Source organism: Anser anser (assembly GCF_964211835.1).
Source record: "Anser anser genome assembly, chromosome: Z".
NCBI classification, from domain to species: domain Eukaryota; kingdom Metazoa; phylum Chordata; class Aves; order Anseriformes; family Anatidae; genus Anser; species Anser anser.
The window spans coordinates 4867016-4886225 of record NC_139723.1 but is presented as its reverse complement, the minus strand read 5'-3'; the positions used below and the strand labels follow the sequence as shown (position 1 = coordinate 4886225).

Genomic DNA, 19210 nt, shown 5'->3' with positions numbered 1-19210 from the left:
TTGGGAATGCAGGGTAAATCACAAACGTGGTATTCTGCAATGTGGCTTATGCTTCTTGCTGTACTTATCCTTCCTGGATAATCCCTATCAATGCATCAGTCTATGCAGAGCACTTTGTAATGGCAATCCCCACACCTGTGCTCCACTTTTCTATTCCTGAACAAAAAAAAAAATCGTCTCTGAAGTAAATGCTTCTCCAGGCTGAGCTATGACTGGATTTCACCTGTGCAAGGGCTGTCCATCACCGGCACAAATGTAACTGTAAGGGGAATTCAACAAACAAGATCTCAGTGCAGCAGCATCTGTGTTAAGTGTTATGTATGTGAGTCACCCTTATACCCTGAAGGGGACTCTTGCATGTGCAACTATTTGCCAAATGGCAAATGATATATTTCTGATGCACCACAAGTAACACAACTGAGCTTATATCTCACTCTCCTACAATTGTTTTGTTTCTTTGTTCATTTGTTTTCCCACTGATTCACGTGATGTTATTCCTAGTATGGAGTCTGATGACTTTAACTGTATAAACAAGAAAATAGGTTGATTTGGGTTGATTGTCTGTACCAGGGAGAGAAATTGGGAATTCTCAGTACAAAGACAGATACATATGCTTAAGAAATCTCAGAGATGATACTTTATCTGATTATACACACGTGTGACATGTGTACACACACATACACACATACCTACATGTACACATCCCAACAGTGCCATATTTAGATAGGTATATACAAAGACTTATTCCACGCATGGGGAGTGTTTAAGAGATCGATAACTTTTTAAAGCATCTAAATGTGATCCTTCTCCTATGTGCAATGTAAAGACAATTAAGGTCCCAATGATCTTCCTTTAGACTATGAAAATCAATTTCTTGTCAAGTCAGGTTCTCGTAATAATTTCAGACTCCCAGAAAACACAGCATAGTCAAGACCAGTATTTTCGCATGGATTGCCAAGCTTTCTAAAACAAGTGTTTATAAAGTCCCTTGACTAAATAAGAGAACAGACTTGAAAACCCAAAGAGGGTTGTGAGACACTCATGCAAATATCTCCTTTGAGCTCCAGTGTCACTTTCTGCAGTTTTGCTTTTATCTGTAATCAGAACATGCTAGGAAAGTGTTCTTAACCACCACCACCACCAAAAAAAACCCTCATCTCCTACTGATCTTGTTACTTTTTTGCAATATTTCTTCAGTGATATGAACAGGAAAATAATGTGAAGCTTTGGTAATCACGGTATTAATGTATTAATGTTTGAAAATCTTTCTAAAGGTCCTCCATGCTTCTGTTTACTTCAGCAGCAAGAACACGTGCCTATCATTTCTGAAAACTTGGATGTCAGTGGGCAAGAAGCAAGAATTTCAAAGCAATTTGACAGAAAACAAACAAATAACCAGCTATCCTTGGCTTCCTACAGAATGTCATCAAATCGCAGGCTGGATAAGTACCAAATCTTTTCTGTGTGGGATGGAAGATATGAAAGATATCGCATCAATTCTGAATTCTCTACCACAAAACTTCAGTAGCAAAATATTGCCAGGCTGCAAATAACATTAGAGGACTGCATTGGTAAGGTTTATAATATACAAAGAGTTTCTGTAAAAGCAAGGATTGTACCGTGGAAACCAGGCTAAAAATTTGAAAGCTGTAACCACTAGGCTAGGAAAAGAGCTTTTCAGTGATGTACACTTATTTGTAGTCAAACAGAGTGCTCAAATTTCATAAACTAAGTAAAGCTGGGCCATGTCAAAGAATGAGATAAAAGATAGGTGATACCAGAAGTTGGTTTTATGCATCAGTAGCTGGCATGCTTCTGCATAAGTGGGCATTAAATTAAACATTCAAGTGACCATTCAGTTGCACTACTTTGCCAGAAATATGTTTCTGCTGAGAACAAACTCCAGGTCCAATCACTCTGTTGGTTAAAAAAATAAAATAAAATAATGAACTCTATGGAAGCAGGAAGTGATCACCTAGTATACATTGTACTACGAGTCTTTCCTATTCACCCAGTACTTTTCAAGGGGTTAAAATTAATAAAAGATTTGAGTTCACGAGAATACATTGTAACCCACACAAATTTTCCAGTCACAGAGTCCATTACAAATGTTGATTTTGCGATTTGCGAAATGTTTGCGATTATCCACAGGATCCCATAGCTGACAAATCAGCCCTTATTCTGATCTGCCTACCACGTGTAAACATCAATCAATGTTTAATCAGACAAAGTCACAACCTGGCCCTGCCAGTGGTGCAAAGCAGCAGTCTGGAGGAGAATAACCCATCGGAGACTGAAAATGCCTAAGTCTAAATGGAGCCATTCTCACAGAAATATGGTGATTGCATGCATGCGAGTGGTAGGATCTAGTAGGCAAAGAAACACGGCCAAGAATGTGTGAGAAGAACATAAAAAGATGTCATTATCAAGCAACGTATTTGGTAATATAGAGTGTGTGTGCTTTTTGTGGCTATGCTTCTCCTTCTTCCAAGAGATAATATCAATATGTTTAGAAATATGTGTATGTAGCATGGGATAAATGGAGGAACATAATTTCACTTTCTCAGTTAAGAGTTTGTGGGAAGGCACTAAGCTCTGCCGTGTGGCAGGAACCTACGGCAAGAGAGGTTTCTCTGCTCCATATACAATGATATCACCCCTAAAACAAAGTCTAAGGATGAAAGTTTTGACATAGATTTCCCATAGGTGCAAAGAAAAGAGAAAGAAAAGTAGCAACTACAGCGCACTCTTCCGTCAAATTTACTTTTAAGTAATGATTTTATTGGAGGCTGATTTTTGAGTGAGCAGAAATGTCCCCCCCAAAAAACAAGACCCTTAAAATTTGTCTCAAAATAAGTAAATATTAAAACCAAAATATATATACATTTTCATTAATTGAATAAATTATGAAATTGTATAGATTGTTAACATTCATTGCATAGTCAAAGGAAACAGGAAGAAGGATGTCAAAGGAAACAGGAGAGTTCTGATATGCAGACAGGTATAAAACAAGTTGGCTTCCCTTCCAATAAACTATGGCTAAACTATTGAGTGATGATAATTTTCAGATGTTGCTCACAGGCTGGGGGAACCATGAGAGTGCAATATGTACGTAGGTCTCTGTCCGGAGATAATACAACACAGGCCTGAGGCAGATAGCAGAAGGAAATTTAGATATGAGTGAAACAAATAAATGCCTTCTTGTAAAATGGAGAGATACTTATGTCAGGTCAAATAAGAAATAAAAACAAGACAGCTCCCAGAGGAGTTATAGAATGTAATAAAAGATAGCAACAGGACGAGAACTAAAACCAAGAGATGTTCTTCACAGATTTTTTCCCATTCCATTCCCATTTCCACAGAACATTGATTTCTTTTCTCTTTCTTTCTTTTCTTTTTTTTTTTTTTTTTCCTGAAAAATCAAATTAAAATCGCTCTTGACCAAACTTCCACCTCTTCTCATTCCTTCAACCCAGGACCACTCGGTGCACCATGGATGCTTCCACTGCCTTCCTTTCCCCAGACAACCTTTCACAGCAAAGCAGGCTCACCTTCAGATTCACCATGCAACTCAGCCCAAAAACTGCAGACACTTTCAGCAGAGAGAAGCAGCTGCAAGTAATTATCTAGCAAGCAGCTTTAGCAGAGCTCATGAAAAGGCACCTATAGCACTTGAGCAAATAACTGTTAATTTGCAGATACAGTTCAACATCTAGCCCAGACTGATTGCAAATACTTCTGTAGTTCATGTCAAACAGCTTAGTCATCATCAGGCGTCCACGTCTAAAATCATTTTTTGTGCCTATTTTTACAGCTGATCAGTGCTTGTACATACAGAGAGATTCCTGCTATTTCCACAGGACAGCTGCACTCAAAATGACATTATCCTCTAACTACTTTTTAGTTATTAATTTGCTCAAAGCCCAAGCTACATTTGACATTAAAATATAAAACCTAGTGAAAATTACTTTTTTTTTTTTTTTCCCTACTGGAATTTTCGGATAATAATACTACTGCTTTTTTTTGCTTTTTTTTTTTTTTGGTGGTGGTAGTGTGTTTTCTTGTTTGTTTGTTTTAACTTAGAATGAATTATACAGGCATTGTTCTTCTAAAGCAAGTATCTTCTTTTCCTAAAGTTTCCTTTTAGTAAAACCTCAACACAATCCTGAAAGCAGGACAAAATGAAAGGAGGGACACAAACCTCTTGGCAAGGAAGTAACTGCAGTTATTTTAACAAATGTGAGTTTACCTTATGGTCAGTTATTTCAGTTTATAACTTGAAATTATATATTATTATAAACCCAACAAAAATGAAGAGGATCACGTGGGTTGCTTTCATGGTAGTGCAGAAAACTGGACTTTAGCCTGCTAAGGGGAAGGTGTGTGTTTTGTTACTCGGTGCTGCGAGGATGCCCTGTGCAAATGGCAGGGAGGCAAGCAGCCAGCCAGGGCACCAAGGGCAACATCATTAGTCGAAAAGAAAGGGCGGAAGCAGGTCAAATGTCTAGGTCAAATAAGGTAGGACAATGTTATGAAGAGGCTCAAACACAAAGGCAAAAGGCCTGAATTCAACAGGGAGGTGCTGAGCTGGAGAGACCTGCACAGCTCTGCAGGATGTGTCCAGCACCTCGCAGGACTGCACCTGAGGATTGAATTTCCATCGTCAGCAGGACATTGTACGTTAGTGATGACTGCAGAATTAGGTTCCGAGTGTTTGGGAATGTATCTGGAGAGATGATAGAGCGTGATTGTCAGATTATTATCATTAAATTGAGGTATCTGAATGAAATGAAGAAAAGGAAAATGCGAGCTGAACAAAAGGAAAATGTTCCTAATGGAGAATTCTATTAGGCTGCTGAAAAGTTTCCCCGGGGAAATGGTGAAGTCCTGTTCTTTACAACACAAGACAAAACACTGAAAAATATACTATAAGGAAAAATCCTAGAGAGGCAAAGAAAGGCATTAGATAACCCATTAGGTCTTCACTGCCTTTGATTTCTGTGGAAATGAGCAAAGCCAGAGAAATAGATTATCAGTAAGAAACCACAAATATTATTTTGGTAAAAATCCTCATTCTATGTCAGCATGACCTGTGAAAACTTAGGCAGTTAAATCTTTTTTTCCCTTGGCAGAAGTGGGAGTACCATAAAGGCTAACATCGGTACTCATGCAAATACATGTTCATCCAACTGTCCTACTCCAGAACTCCAGAACGTATCTGGTTTGGAAATGCTTAGTCTTGCGAAATAAGAAACCATAACGCAGGTAACATAAGAAAGCAGAACAATACCATATGATGTAGTTCAAATTTGAACCAGAATATGACATATTTGCAAGGAAGTACAGACAAATGTCTGAGAGCAATCCACTCTGGTATTACCTTCTCTTTGCAAAGTTTTACATTCATAGTGACACTCAAGAGGCAGCCCAGAAAAAAGTCCTATCTGACCACTATTGGATAAGTTTCTGTCACGAGTACTTTGTCCCTAATTTTGAAAACTAGTTTCTCAAAAAGTTCTGCGGAAAAAAAAAAAAAAAAAAGGTTTACAAATATTTAATATGTGTAATTGATGGTGCAATGCGACACCCGTGGACTTGCCGGTTCGCACCCACGGCACTGCAGAAGGCACCCTTCCCGCCTGCCAAGTTTCTTCCCACTCTCCACAAAGAAAAAACTTCAGCATCAAGAGGAGGTAAGAAGGGGATCAGGGCCAGGTTTCTGCTTTGAGAACACTCTTCCCTAGCGCAGCACAAGGAAGCAGATGGATAAAACTCACCCGGCCCTGTGCCTGCTCACAGCAAGGCACAGCTGCACGGAGGGAGGGCTCAACATGTCACACAGCCACTGCAAGGGCAGGATTGCTCGGGGAGCTGCAAGCCCTCACAGCAGCACCGTGTGCCCCATTCATCCCTCTTTGGCCTTTTGTAACAAGGCTAAATGAGAATTTCTGAAAGTATGGTGAAGAAAATTTCTAACTCGTCCTTAATGGGACGAGCTCAGTGCTTTTCTGTAGCTACTGAATTTCATTTTCAACACCATTTTTTAAACAAGAAGTTTGCAGATAGCATTACAGTTCCCTCTCAATTTGTTGTATTTGATTTGACAAGCATTATCTTAACTTTCTTGTTTTCTGTTACATGACTGGAGGAAAAAGAAATAAATAAAAAGATTGCAACATCCCGTCAAAATATTGGTGCTATATCAAGAAATTCAGAGAAATTTGTATTTAAGGTATCATTACAGTGATAGTCCTCTCTGACATGAAAGCAGGACTTTGAGACTCTTAAGAAAGGATTTGGTCCAGACAATGACTGTGATTTCTTCTGTGTGCACACTGTGCAGGGCTGTGCGGGGGCTCTGAAGCCCATACAGACTTCCAGGGAGATGCACTCCCTGCTTTGTCATGAAAACTTAAATTTCTTTATTCCCTTTTTCTTTTTTTTTTTTTCTTAAGAGTATAATGCAAATACTCTAAATGAGAGGAAAAAGAAAAAAAAAGTTTAATGAATGGGAAACATACTGTAATAAAAGTAATATATCTTGGGTCTTAAAATGAGCCCAGTTTATTCTGAGAGATGACTTTGCAATATAAGTCTAATTAAGAAAGATAAAGGAATGACATCCTAAAGCCAGCGATGAGCTGACAATAACGTCCTATTAGTGCGCATATTTGTGCATAGGCAGATATGATTATTAAAGCTTGTATCTATATGTCTTTTTATGGGAACTGAATTTTTTAAAGATCCAGGAAATTGTAACAGAGCATAGAGTTGCAAAAAAACATTTTATGACATTGCTGCCAATTCATTACATTATGTTGATAACAAAAGAGTTTGAGATAAGTGATATAGCCCACCTTTAAAATCTCCATATTCTGTAGTTTCAGAATATGTATGCACATGTCGAGGTGATCTTGACATGTTTTATACTATGCAGGGCTGTAAATTTGTCTCACCTTTTACTGCTTCTATGATGCATGCATAAAATGCACTGTAATTTTGGTCTTGTGATTCTTGTCACAATTGGAAAAGTCTTTAAATAATGATTCCAGCAATGTGCAGGTTTTCCTATTCGCATAAATAATAGCACAATTTTCATTTATTTATGCCTTGCTGTTTATTAAATGTACTAAACCAGTTTGGAGTTGTTGGCTGGCATGACTTATCTGTCACACCGCACAGCCTCATGATGCGGGCAATCTAGGCTCAGAGATACTTCAACAACTTAAGACAAAGATCATCTCCCAGCACTTGAAGAAGAGTAGGAAAGTCAGAAGGTGTGTGGAAGAAAGAGGCATAAAAGCTTCACTGAGAATTAGGGAGAGAGCAAAATACATACTGGAAGGCATAAAGAAAAGAGTTGTGTGAAAATCAGACGAAAAAGAAAAAGAAAAAGAAAAAGAAAAAGAAAAAGAAAAAGAAAAAGAAAAAGAAAAAGAAAAAGAAAAAGAAAAAGAAAAAGAAAAAGAAAAAGAAAAAGAAAAAGAAAAAGAAAAAGAAAAAGAAAAAGAAAAAGAAAAAGAAAAAGAAAAAGAAAAAGAAAAAGAAAAAGAAAAAGAAAAAGAAAAAGAAAAAGAAAAAGAAAAAGAAAAAGAAAAAGAAAAGAAAAAGAAAAAGAAAAAGAACATGCGTGCAAAGGGTTTTCGAAGAGTCTTCCAGTGCCTAAAGAAAAGAAGTGGATTAAATTTTACAGAAAAGTTCTACAAATTACATCAGATTTCATAGAAAAAGAGACTCCATGCTTTTATAGTGCTCTTACAGATCAAAATAAATAAATAAAAAATAAAAAATAAAAGCTTTACTTTAAAATTTCGGTGGAATATTTCATCTATCAAATACACATATTATAGAAACATGCCCTGAAAGCAGCCCAAAGAAACCTTCTTTTGATGACATTCACTTAGGTTTAAAACTCTGTAGCTCCCAAACTACAAATTTTTTAATGATCTATAAAATTCTTATGTTCAAAGTATCTTCAGTTTTCAGAACCAGAGGACCACACTGGTTTACGTTCTTTATACTATTATAATTTCTCTACTGTTTTTTTCACACAACACTTTTAATCATGGTCCTAATGAATTTTTAACCACTGCTGTCCCAGAGGCAATTTCCATTACTTCCATGGGAATTCTTTATCCAATGACAAAAAGAATGGGAATTGATGTCCTGGATCAGATTATTCTGACCATGTAGCTTGCTGGCGTTATTTACACACAAGAAAAATCTCCTTAACATCAGAACAGCCCATCATGAAGTAACTAGTCCAGAGGGAAAGTTTATTTCTCATCCTTGTCAATTACTTGTCTGTACATCATATAATTTCCCATACTGAATAGCTGAGGCTACATGAATCGTCCATTAGCATTCCTAATACTGTGCTGGAGTATCATCCTGGTTATTTCTCATGAAAGCGAGTTTCAGAATTAAATTAGGTTGTATGACTTAAGAAACACTGTTCTCTCTTCTCTGATTTAAAAAGCTTTAAATACCTTTCAGTTTTGACCATAGTTTCATTCATTAAGTACAGATTGCTTTATTTTTATGGCAGGAAATAACAGCTCTAGCTTTGTGTCCTCTTTTATTTAGACTCTAGATATTATTCACTCTGAAAAAATGCTAATTGTTGCTAGCTGCATTCTATGATGCAACTTGCTATTTGCAGCTTCATGGGACATACAGTTTTACTGTTGAATCACATGTGTGCATCCTGAATAAGATTATTTAAAGCATCGGTTTAAACCTAATATTAGAGAAATGGGATACAACAACTTTGTTTTGTGCCAGCAATGTGCACTTGCAGCCCAAAAAGCCAACCGTGCCCTGGGCTGCACCAAAAGCAGTGTGGCCAGCAGGGCGAGGGAGGATTATCATTAAGGTCTCTTCCAACCCAAGCCGTTCTATGGTTTTATGATTTGATTGTATGATTTGTTCAATGAATTTACATGTCATTAGGTTACCTGATGGAAACCTTAATACAATATTAATGGATAGGCAGAATTGATATTTTTTGCATGTCAGTCAAATCTTGAAATCATAAGAGGAGCAGCTAAAGTGCTGAGCTAGAAGGCATACAATCTGCAATTCGTTTGAAAATAAATAATCTGTCTCTATAGGTAAAATTTCAATATCAGAAAAATACAGAATTGCAAATTGTAACTGAAAGTGATTATAAAAAATATAAAAATGAGTTCTGCATTTGGTATATAAATAAAACAAAAGCAGAGCAGAATATATTCTCAGAAACATATTACCATATTCACTTCAGTAAGTACTACTCATTCTCATCCCTAGCAGTCCCATATTCTATAAATATATTGTGTTTTCCTCAATTTCCTTGTTGACAGCCATTCACTTGAAAATGTGGAATACTGAAAACTGTGCTGGAAAGAACTTCTCTGGACCTCAAGACAGCTACATTTACATTATAATTCTGTAATTCCAGTTCATTACCAATTTGACTTGTTGCCATTTTTATCTACCAAAATGTTCTCTGGACACTTCCCGTATGTACGCAATGGAAACCTCCCGTAAGCCTGCAGGAGTCCCGGCTGATGCCCACAGCAGTGACACTGTCCCCCAGACAGCCATGGGAGATTTCAGTTTCCCAGTTCTTCTAGTACAGTTCTTCACAGGATTTTAAATCTCACCTCTTGTTTTTCTCTGAACTGCTAGGTTTATCAAATCATTCTACCACCTGCTTTCAAAATGGTTTCTTCCATTCTTTACAAGAGCTTCTTTTTTTTTTTTCTTTCCCCTTTTTTCCTTTTTTTTTTTTTCCTGTAAACTCATTATACTCAGATAAAGAATTTGTCTCCATTCTGCACTGTAAGGAATTGTGTTTGTCTTATTAGAGCAAAGACAGAACTCCCACACATATCTTCTGGAATAAGCCTGTTATCAGCTTGTACTACATTTTTAAAATATCTCCACGGTTCTTTTCATAGCTGAGTCATAAGTCAACCTCTGGCATACCTGGAAGTCCATTTCAGCCAACCACAGTCACTTGAACCTCTGTTATCTTCATTTGCACATATCAATGCCAAGAAAAAAGCCAGCACAATAATAATTGATCATAGAACAGATGAAAAATATTTATCTATCCAAGACAAATGATGAATAGGTGAGAAGCTCCGCAGTATGAAACTCAGCTACTCAGGAGCCCAGAAGAGAATGATGGTGGGCAAGAGGAACCAGAGTGGGGCTAGTGAACTCTCTTTCCAAAGCTGCCATTTCTAAAGCACCTAGTGCTAACCACAGTGTTGAAGAGGTATACCATTACCATTCCATCTCTAAATGGAAAAAATAATAACATATATATACTTATAAATATATATATAATACATACATTTATATATATGTATATGTATTATATATTACACATTATATATTATATATATATGCATATATATATATATATACATATATATACACACTCCATGTTAATGTAACTGAAACAAGTTAGGCACAGGAGAGAACAGAAGTTGCCCATGTCACTGAATCCTTATATTGCCTTCTGTATTTTTCTTCACATATTTTGGTTCCAGAAGCACTCATGGCTATGTCTCTTTACTGTGTCTTGCTCTCTGATACAATTTTATTCACTGGTATACAGATTTTTACCCAAAGCCATGGCTACCCTAAGCGAAGAAGACATCATGTCATATCAGCTATCCTGCTGGTTAATTAATTACGGCTTGTGCAATGTTGTGAGTGGAAAGCACTGTAGAAGTGCTAAATATTTTTTTTGGCAATTTCTGTAACTCTAAACAACAATAGTTGGGTTTCCTACGGAGGCTGCATGTACTCCTTCCTACATGAGGTTACATTGCTTTATTTTGAGAAAATCAGAAGGCTGCTTCCTCTGTGTTTTAGGTTTTCATAGTTTATACCCATGAATGTCACAGCCTCTGCATGCCTAAGGCCTCATCTGTCAAAGGCAAACCCATTTTTAGCAGAGCGTGTTCGCCTGTATGCTCCAGGAATGCGCCTATACGAGATCTCTGTGAGAGGCAATGAACTACAGCTCCTGAGCTGAATAAAGAGTTAATATTTTGATTTTTTTGTCCCCCCAGTATTATCTTCTCAAATTCAAGGACAGATAATTTAAAGAGTTTACATTTACATATGAATTATAAACCAGCAATTTACAGGGGAGATGTAAATGAGGCAGGCATACAAATTGCGAAAAGAATGTTGAAATTTGTATCTTTAAAAGAAAACCCAGGTGCCCAAGCACAGAACCAAGCATAAATAAACCTTAAGTGAATATACCCTACGAGCTCCTACGTTCGTGGCTGGGAATCCGAAGTAAGTCCCCTGGCCTCAGTGGACCTGCTCAGGATGTTCTCCTCGTACAAAGGAGATCACATTTTGCACACTTAACCTCCATGTGCCTTGCACAAGCAATTCCGTACGGTGGAGGCCAGGATCACGCCTTCCTTCTAAGGCACCACTGAAGGGGACAGTGATTTTCAGAGCAATGCTTAGATCTATAATTGGGCGTGGTTAGGCCAGTAGAAGTCTTGAGTATTTACCAGAAATGTCCCTGGACAGAATACTGAATTTAGAAGTAATTCTGGAGACATATTTCTCAGAGCCTGTTCAGTTAGGAAAGATAGTGGCATTTTTCTTCTGCTTTCCCGATTCCCTATCATTTTTGCCCCAGCAACACCCTTCTCATCTCTGAAATACGTGCAGGAATGCCAAGCAAGGGTGAAGGCAATGTCCTGTCTTTGAGGCCTTCCTTCAGCTGAGGAAGAAACAGAAGGACGTTGGTTTCAGCACATGGCCTGGAGAAGGCCCAACAGCCAAAACACCACCTTCAGTTCGGTTTCTATTTTTGAGCACCATTTGCTATCAGCCTTTCTTTCATTTCCCAGCTCTCATACTGCTGCCACACTATCAGTACTTCCACTTACCCTATTTTTACAAGGCATCAGGCTCTTTCTTTGGGAGGAATCTCACAGTGATCCAGATCACGCAATTGATTTTTGAGCAGAACCTCCTATTAAAGTCAGTGGGGAATTCTTGTTAAAAATCAATGGCACAATCTGGCCCCAAATGAGTGAATAAGTCTTGGAGAAAAGCAAGAAGTGAATGACAGCTTAATGCAAAATCAGATGTTTTGCGTGAGCCCCTAAAAGTTGAACACTACAGCATACGCACAGTCTTCATTTTTTTGATAAATACTTTTCAGTTGCATTGTGAGGGGAAGAGTGGGAATCAGATTTTAAGTGGATTGAGAAACAGAATGGAAAAAAAAAAAAAGAAACTCATGTCAATTATCTATTATGAGATTTTGCCACATCCCATACAATTTTGGCTTTGTGAAAAAATGCAATTATCAAGAAACAGCTCCTTTTCATTTTAGGGGTATAATTTACATTTCTAAATGTTCATAAAACACATTTCTCATTTCAAAAAAAACTCTTACACCACTGGCACACAGATAATATCACATTTACTGGCATTTATATTTGTATTGCACACTGCAATATCTTTGTATTAACCACCATAAAAATACTGTCTAGTTTAAAGTACTATTTTGATTTTCTTTTAAAATTTATAAATAAGATTTATATGTTGATTTTGGTACACCGCACTTCCATTTTTTAAGATTACTTTTTAAAATTTAGTAATTGTTGATATTTGTGAAAGTTACAAAACTCACACTAATGTAATTATGAAATTTTTTTTTCCACATTATTAGATTAAATACAATGCAAGGACCATTAGAACACCTAAACTGCTTCTTTAAGGGATGAATCTGGAAATTCAGCTTTCACACAAAATTTATCCAGAAGCAAAACATTTTACAAATGTATGTTTAACTTAAACTCTAGCATCTATGAGTTTAAATTACTTCGATGCTTGATGCTGAAACAAACTTCACAAAGACTGGAAAAAAATAATTCCCATCCTTCACTTAGGCTGGTACATTTTTGTCTTATGTGAACATGTCTGACAATATTTTTCTCTTTATTAAGCTAATCTATTAAGCAAATAAGTAGGATTTTACTTTTTTTTTTTCCCTTACCTAGGTGCAGAAGAAGCTATTTAATGAGTAAAAAAGGCTATGTTTAATAGCCATAGCAATTTCAGATTTGCATTTACAAAGTCTAGGTACTGCTTCTTGTGCCAATGTGCAATGCAGGGAAAAACAAATGTTCTCAATGGAAGGATGCAAACTTAAAATTAAAGCAGAAATTGAGTTCTGCACTAGCTATTCTGCATGGAATAATAGATGAATTTTTAAAAGTGCGTGGCTGAGTTCAAGTTCTGTTCATACAGACAACCAAAAACTATTGTTAAAATTGATGGTGATTGTTATGACTAAAACCACTTTTAAAAATAAACAGAGACATGATCTTTTGCCTAAGCTGAGAATCTGCCAACTTTCTTAATGGGGGAAATCAGGGGAATTGCTTAACTAACTCATTGTCATAGTAGAAAAAGTCTTGTTCTTCGTTAGTCAAACACATTTTATCTACACCAGCAACTGATGTGAATCTTATTTCTATTGTACAAACTGATAAAAGCAATGTTTGAAGTGGATATGTAAGCTGAGGAAGTGAAAAACAGTGGAAAATGGCTCTTAGGTTTTTGCTTAACCTAGGCAAGGATCCACCTGCACAAAGAAATTAAGACTGAAGTCACATTTCATGGATTTTATCTGAAGATAGTATTTTCTTTGTGTTGGTTATGATGTTACAGCTTAGGTTAAGCTAGTTATTGGGGTTCGTATATTCAAATAATATATATTTTTTTTGTAATTTTTAACTCCTGTTACTTTTTTTCTTCCATGTAAACCTATCCTTGATTCCTTTCTCTATGAGAAATAAAGACAGCTTCTGTTCTCTGTAACACAATGCAAAGGTAAAATAATCTATTGAAATTCAAACATTAAATATAAAAAGTAACTTTCCCGTTATTTTTACTCTGATATTTTAAATTTTAATTGCAACATCAGGTATTACTATATTTAAACCTTGTACCACCTTTTCTTAAAAGTCTTGTCATCCATTTATTTTTTCCTTTATGCTCTGGGTTGTTTTTTTTTTTAGCATGCAGGCACCTGCAGCCATGCAACTCCAATGATGCATCTAGAGCTTGATTAGACAGAAGAGTATGTTGCATCAGAACATCACTCAAACATGAGAAAAGGCACTCAGCCTTCAAATCTCATGCAGCAATTTTATAATATAAATGAATAAACCCAAACATTTTTTTCCCCAGAAGAAAATCAAAGGATTTTATCAAACAAGAAAGTCTCCAATAGCATTTTTTTTTCCAGCAGTTTTGCTCCCAAATGTTTCTCTGTTTCCCAGGAGAAAGGAAAACTACTGCGTTGCTCACTCTTGAGGTACTAACAAAGAGTCTTTGCAACAAACATATCAGATATAAATAAGTCTTGCCATTTAAAGTCAGTCCAGGAACAGTTCATTCACATACAGAGCTCCACCACCTAAGAACAATCACTAATATAAAGTGGGTTCCTTTCATATTATCTCTAGTAAATTAAAGCTCAGGAAAGTTTCCTTCTTACTCTGGCAAGGGTTTACTCTATCTGGCAGTATTTTTTTATCACCCTGCTGTGTTTAGGATAAAGGGTTCAGCACCAGGAAAGAATTAGGAATTACAAACTTGGTTCAGAAGTCCTGTAACATCTCTTTCTGCCTCCACAAGGACCACATCAGCCAAGACCTCCTGGGTTTCTGGGAGGTTTGACCATCCACTAGCACGGCCACTGTGTGCAGATTTGTTCATATTCACATGAATTTGCTCAGGGTGACCCCTTCACAAGACCAAGAATTTCTAACGGGAAGTGGAAGTTCTTCAACAGCTGGTGTCCCACCCTTAATTTTTCTTTCTCTTCCTACTGGTTTTGTGGTTGCCATTTGCCTCAGTATTAAAGCTCATGAAGGAATGGTACAATTATAAATACAGTTTGTTCTGTCAAAAATTCCTGATGTCACACACTACATTTCACTGATTGCCAGATTTGGGTCAGAAAAGAAATTTCCTTAGGGCACATTGACTCTGCCTTGAGATTTTATTTTATTGTTCTTTCCCCTGCATTTGAGAAGGAAATTGGAGTCCTTTGAGCTGCTGAGTATCTACTACAAGGCGCTGAATGATTTCAACTTCCATTAAAATTAAAATGAGCATATCACAGAAGGCACTTAGCTTTTTGTGGAGCTGTGTTTTTGCTGGGTCTTGTGGGAAACAAGATCCACCTGGCCAAAGCATGAAAGTGTCAAGAACTTCAATATCTACCTAACATATGTAATCCATATTTGTTGGGTTCTTTTCCCCTTATAACAGATTTTTTTTTCAAAATAACAATAATAAAAAAAGTTAAGAGAATGAAACCTTATAAACATGTATAAAGAATTTATTCCCGTCTAATTTAAGAATCTGCTCCCGAAGATGTAAAACCCTCAAGTGGGTCCGTTGAGATTAAACTAAAACATGTCAAAACAGGACTGGAATTAAACTGTCAAGCTTATGAGACTCATCCATCATGAGACTTTCCTTAAGAAAAGTTCCTTCTTAATTCTTGTTTTTTGAAGATGAATCTCCTGGATAAACTTGTCATAAGAGTTATTTCTACATAGGCTTTGTACAAAGTTCTGTTGACCCCCATGATGAGGAGATTCTGGCATGCACTTATTTGCTTTGATATTTAACTGACTGATAAAGTTGCAACCCTTATCCTGAAGTCCAGTTACAGTTGTGAACCTTACTGAAAGGATGATCACACAAGCTTATAATCCTGAAAAACACTATGCTGTTTCTGAAGCAAATAAATTTGCTAATTTTCTCCAAACATATATATATATACATATAGATATATCTCCTCTGCAGATTTATTTCATTTATTTAGCATGCTTTACTAAAATAAGCACTGTCAGGGCTCTCCAAAAGTTGTGGCTTCTCTCAGAATTATTGCAGATAAATATTTGAATTTAATTTTATCTTAAACTAAATCAATATCTAGTTTGGATAAATACAGAGGATAGTACATTACTTTCTAAGTGGACATTTATCTAATACTTCTTGGTGTCATTCAGATCTCCAGGCTTAAGAGATGCTACTCTGGAATGAATTTCAAGATAAGCTGCTCTGAGGAGGTTTAAAAAAAAAAAAAAAAAACTTTTTGGATCAAATGAGCCACTTACACACAAGTTTAGTTCACATAAGCTTTCGTTTATCTGAAATTTACTGAAGTCGATCTATTTAACTAAGTCAGTGACCAAAAAAATCAGGAATTTTACTTGTCATGAATGCGTGTCTAACAAGCAGCCCTTGAACTGAAGAATACTGAGCTTCATCAGCAGCTTCATCATTTCACATGAAGTTGGGAAACTGTCTCTCCTATATTAGAAAAACAAGGATGAAAATTCAGTTCGCTATTTTTAAAGAATCTCTTGAAATATTGCATATGCCAGCTCTTAATTCAAAAGTCAAAAATACTTCTTAAAATATGCCTTGGTTAGTAGAACTTGATGACTTCTCAAAGTAAGTTAAAAAAAAAAAAAGTGTGCAAACTTGATTAAAATTTGTTTTTCTTTCTCGGTTATCCTGCTTTCAATTCCTTTGCTATTCTGATGTCATCATTCTCCTAGCTGTCAAGTTGCTGTAAGACTTTCTCCACTGAAGACAAGCCAGCGTTATGAGAGGTGTCACCAAAATGTACAGTTAAAGAAGATGAAAAAAATTCAGTTGCCAATAGTCACAAAACTAAAACACCTCACTTCAGAGCAAGGTGCAAACTGACTCCTAAGCAGTGCTGAATCGTTATAGTCTAGCTACATTTTGAGGTCATGTCTAAACTGGTGACTCGTTTTGGTAAAATAATACCAAATGTTCACTTGTTAAAGCATACCAAATATCTTTATTCATAAACGATACTGAACCTTAGCTCTTTCCTTAAACATTGCTGCATAAATAAATTCAAAATCAGGTATCTCCAGTACCAAATCACCTGCACTGGCTATTAACTCAAACTGATATCAACAGATTAATTTTCCAGGAAAAAATAGGCATTTTCATTCTTCATAGGCAGTATAATTAGAATTTATAATAATAATAATAATAATAAAAAAAATTTTAAACAAACAGATTTTTCTCATACCTTTTTAAACTATATAAAGTAAAGTGGGTTTTACTTACTTATTTATTTTATATTATAGTCAAGTAAGGTCCTTGTTCTTGTAAAAGACATTATTTATAGATGGAAGATTTCCCTTTTTTTTTTTTCTTTCAGAAAGAGCAGTCAGCCTCACAATCAAATGTACCTTATTTTAAAATGAATTAATAAACATTCATGAATGATTGGATACGTGAAGTTCCCTCTCTCTGTATACATATACATACATATAGACAAATTCATTATGTGTGCACGTGCTATACATTATGGTAAGGATGGCACATTACTTGGAATGACTTTGTATATAAACATAGGAAAAAATACAGGGAAATAGGTCTTATTTTCATCCTGATTTCTATATCTAGATCCACTGACTGAAATAGTTGGGAATTTTCTGGTTTGGAATTTTCCTTAATTTTATTCAGCTACCATATCAATTTTACAATATGTGGAATATTTTAAATAATAATCAACATAAACAAATTCAAGAAGTGATGAGAATTCTTCCCGCATCATAACTAGTTAAGGTAGAATCAATGTTATTTCCTTCAGTTGTTTTTCCACGTTTGTGGAAAAAAAAAAAAAGTGAAATATTGATTAAACTACTGCTAATCCTTCTGTAATCTGCCACAAACTTGTTGGGAAAGGCTCATTATTAATTTACACAGATATTTTCTATTTCATCTGAACAAAAAGACAAAATAACAAAAACACAGATCATGTCATTTTGTTAAATCTATTTGAGAAAAGGGAAGTGATAGCTTTTTATTTACTAATTATTTCCGAGCTCAGCAGTAGAGAGTTTCAGAACTGTACATCTTTGCAGTAATTACCCATTTCTCTCCACACTCACAATAAATTAAACAGAATTTCATCTGGACTTCTAACATATATCTATGAAAGATAAATTCCATAAATACACAGCAGAATAAGCTTTCATGACAAAATTATAATAAAAATTGATTTCTCATTGTCAATTACTGTTCAGATATGCCCAATTACTGTAAAGGTTTGGTCTTAGCTCTGCACTGTGTTGCGTTCTGATTGGCTGAAGTGTTTCTAATTTTCTTAATCACTGCAGTTACTTCTCCTTAAATATACACCACTGAAATTGATTCCTGCTGTTTGACGGAGAGTTAACCAACCAGAGAAGTAGGATGTGCATAATAGCTGCTTGGTTAGCTTTCAATAATCATACCTTACACCGTCACCTACCATACTTCCTAGGCTACCTCTGGCATACAAACTCTTCAACCTGTCAGTCATAGTTCATTGCTTATTTAAAGCCTGCAAAAACGCATGCGGGAGAAAACCTGTTCTAATTGCAATGGAGAAGAAAAAAAAAAAAAAGGGAAAATGCAGATGGCAAAACTCTGTGAGAAAAAAAAAAAAAGTATGTGATTCTGACCTCATTTAAAGTCATGGCTGATCTGAATTAATTCTATTAACTTCTCTGGCAACAACCAAAGAAGGTCTGTAACGGCTGAATTCTGTCACTGGTGGCCCTGCCACACCTTTTTCTCCTCCTCCATCTCTTCCCCTGCTCCTGGTGCCCAGCTCCCATCCCAGGAGCAGCAGCTGAGCCTTCGCTCATGGTGGTCACTTACCACTGCAGCACCCTGCAGCCTCCTCTCTGGCCCTGTCCTCAAACACGCTGCACACAAATGCTTCTCGCTGCGCCTCGGGCCTTGAGCCTGTGCAGAGGGTAAGACAGCAAGAGAAGAAAAAAGCCCAAGTAGACAGCAATATGAACAGGAGTGGGGGACAGTCATGGCACAGATCCTATGAAGAAGGCTATACCCAAAATTGCACCACATCTCATTCATGCCAGCCCCAAACCAGCCTCCCTCAGGGATTGTAAAACTCGGCATGGCAGTATCATAAAATCACAGGGTTGTTTGGGTTGGAAGGGAACTTAAGACCCACCCAGCCACCCCCTGCCATGGGCAGGGACACCTGCCACCAGCCCAGGCTGCCCCCAGCCCCATCCAGCCTGGCCTTGGGCACTGCCAGGGATGGGGCAGCCACAGCTCCTCTGGGCAGCCTGGGCCTGGGCCT

The 19210-nt window shown here is 36.7% G+C and overlaps 1 protein-coding gene across 5 annotated transcripts in view; it reads right to left on the bottom strand.

Annotated features, from left to right (window-relative positions):
- The window catches only part of LOC310889570 (uncharacterized protein), a 92586-nt gene that overhangs the window by 53626 nt on the left and 19750 nt on the right, over positions 1-19210 (bottom strand). Inside the window, exon 3 of one of the 5 annotated variants that reach the window (XM_083817186.1) lies at positions 18760-18846. The exons of the other annotated variants lie outside the window; for them this stretch is intronic. Coding sequence (XP_083673312.1) covers positions 18760-18846 — 87 coding nt within the window. The remainder of the gene's footprint in view (positions 1-18759; positions 18847-19210) is intronic. 5 annotated transcript variants of the gene reach the window in all.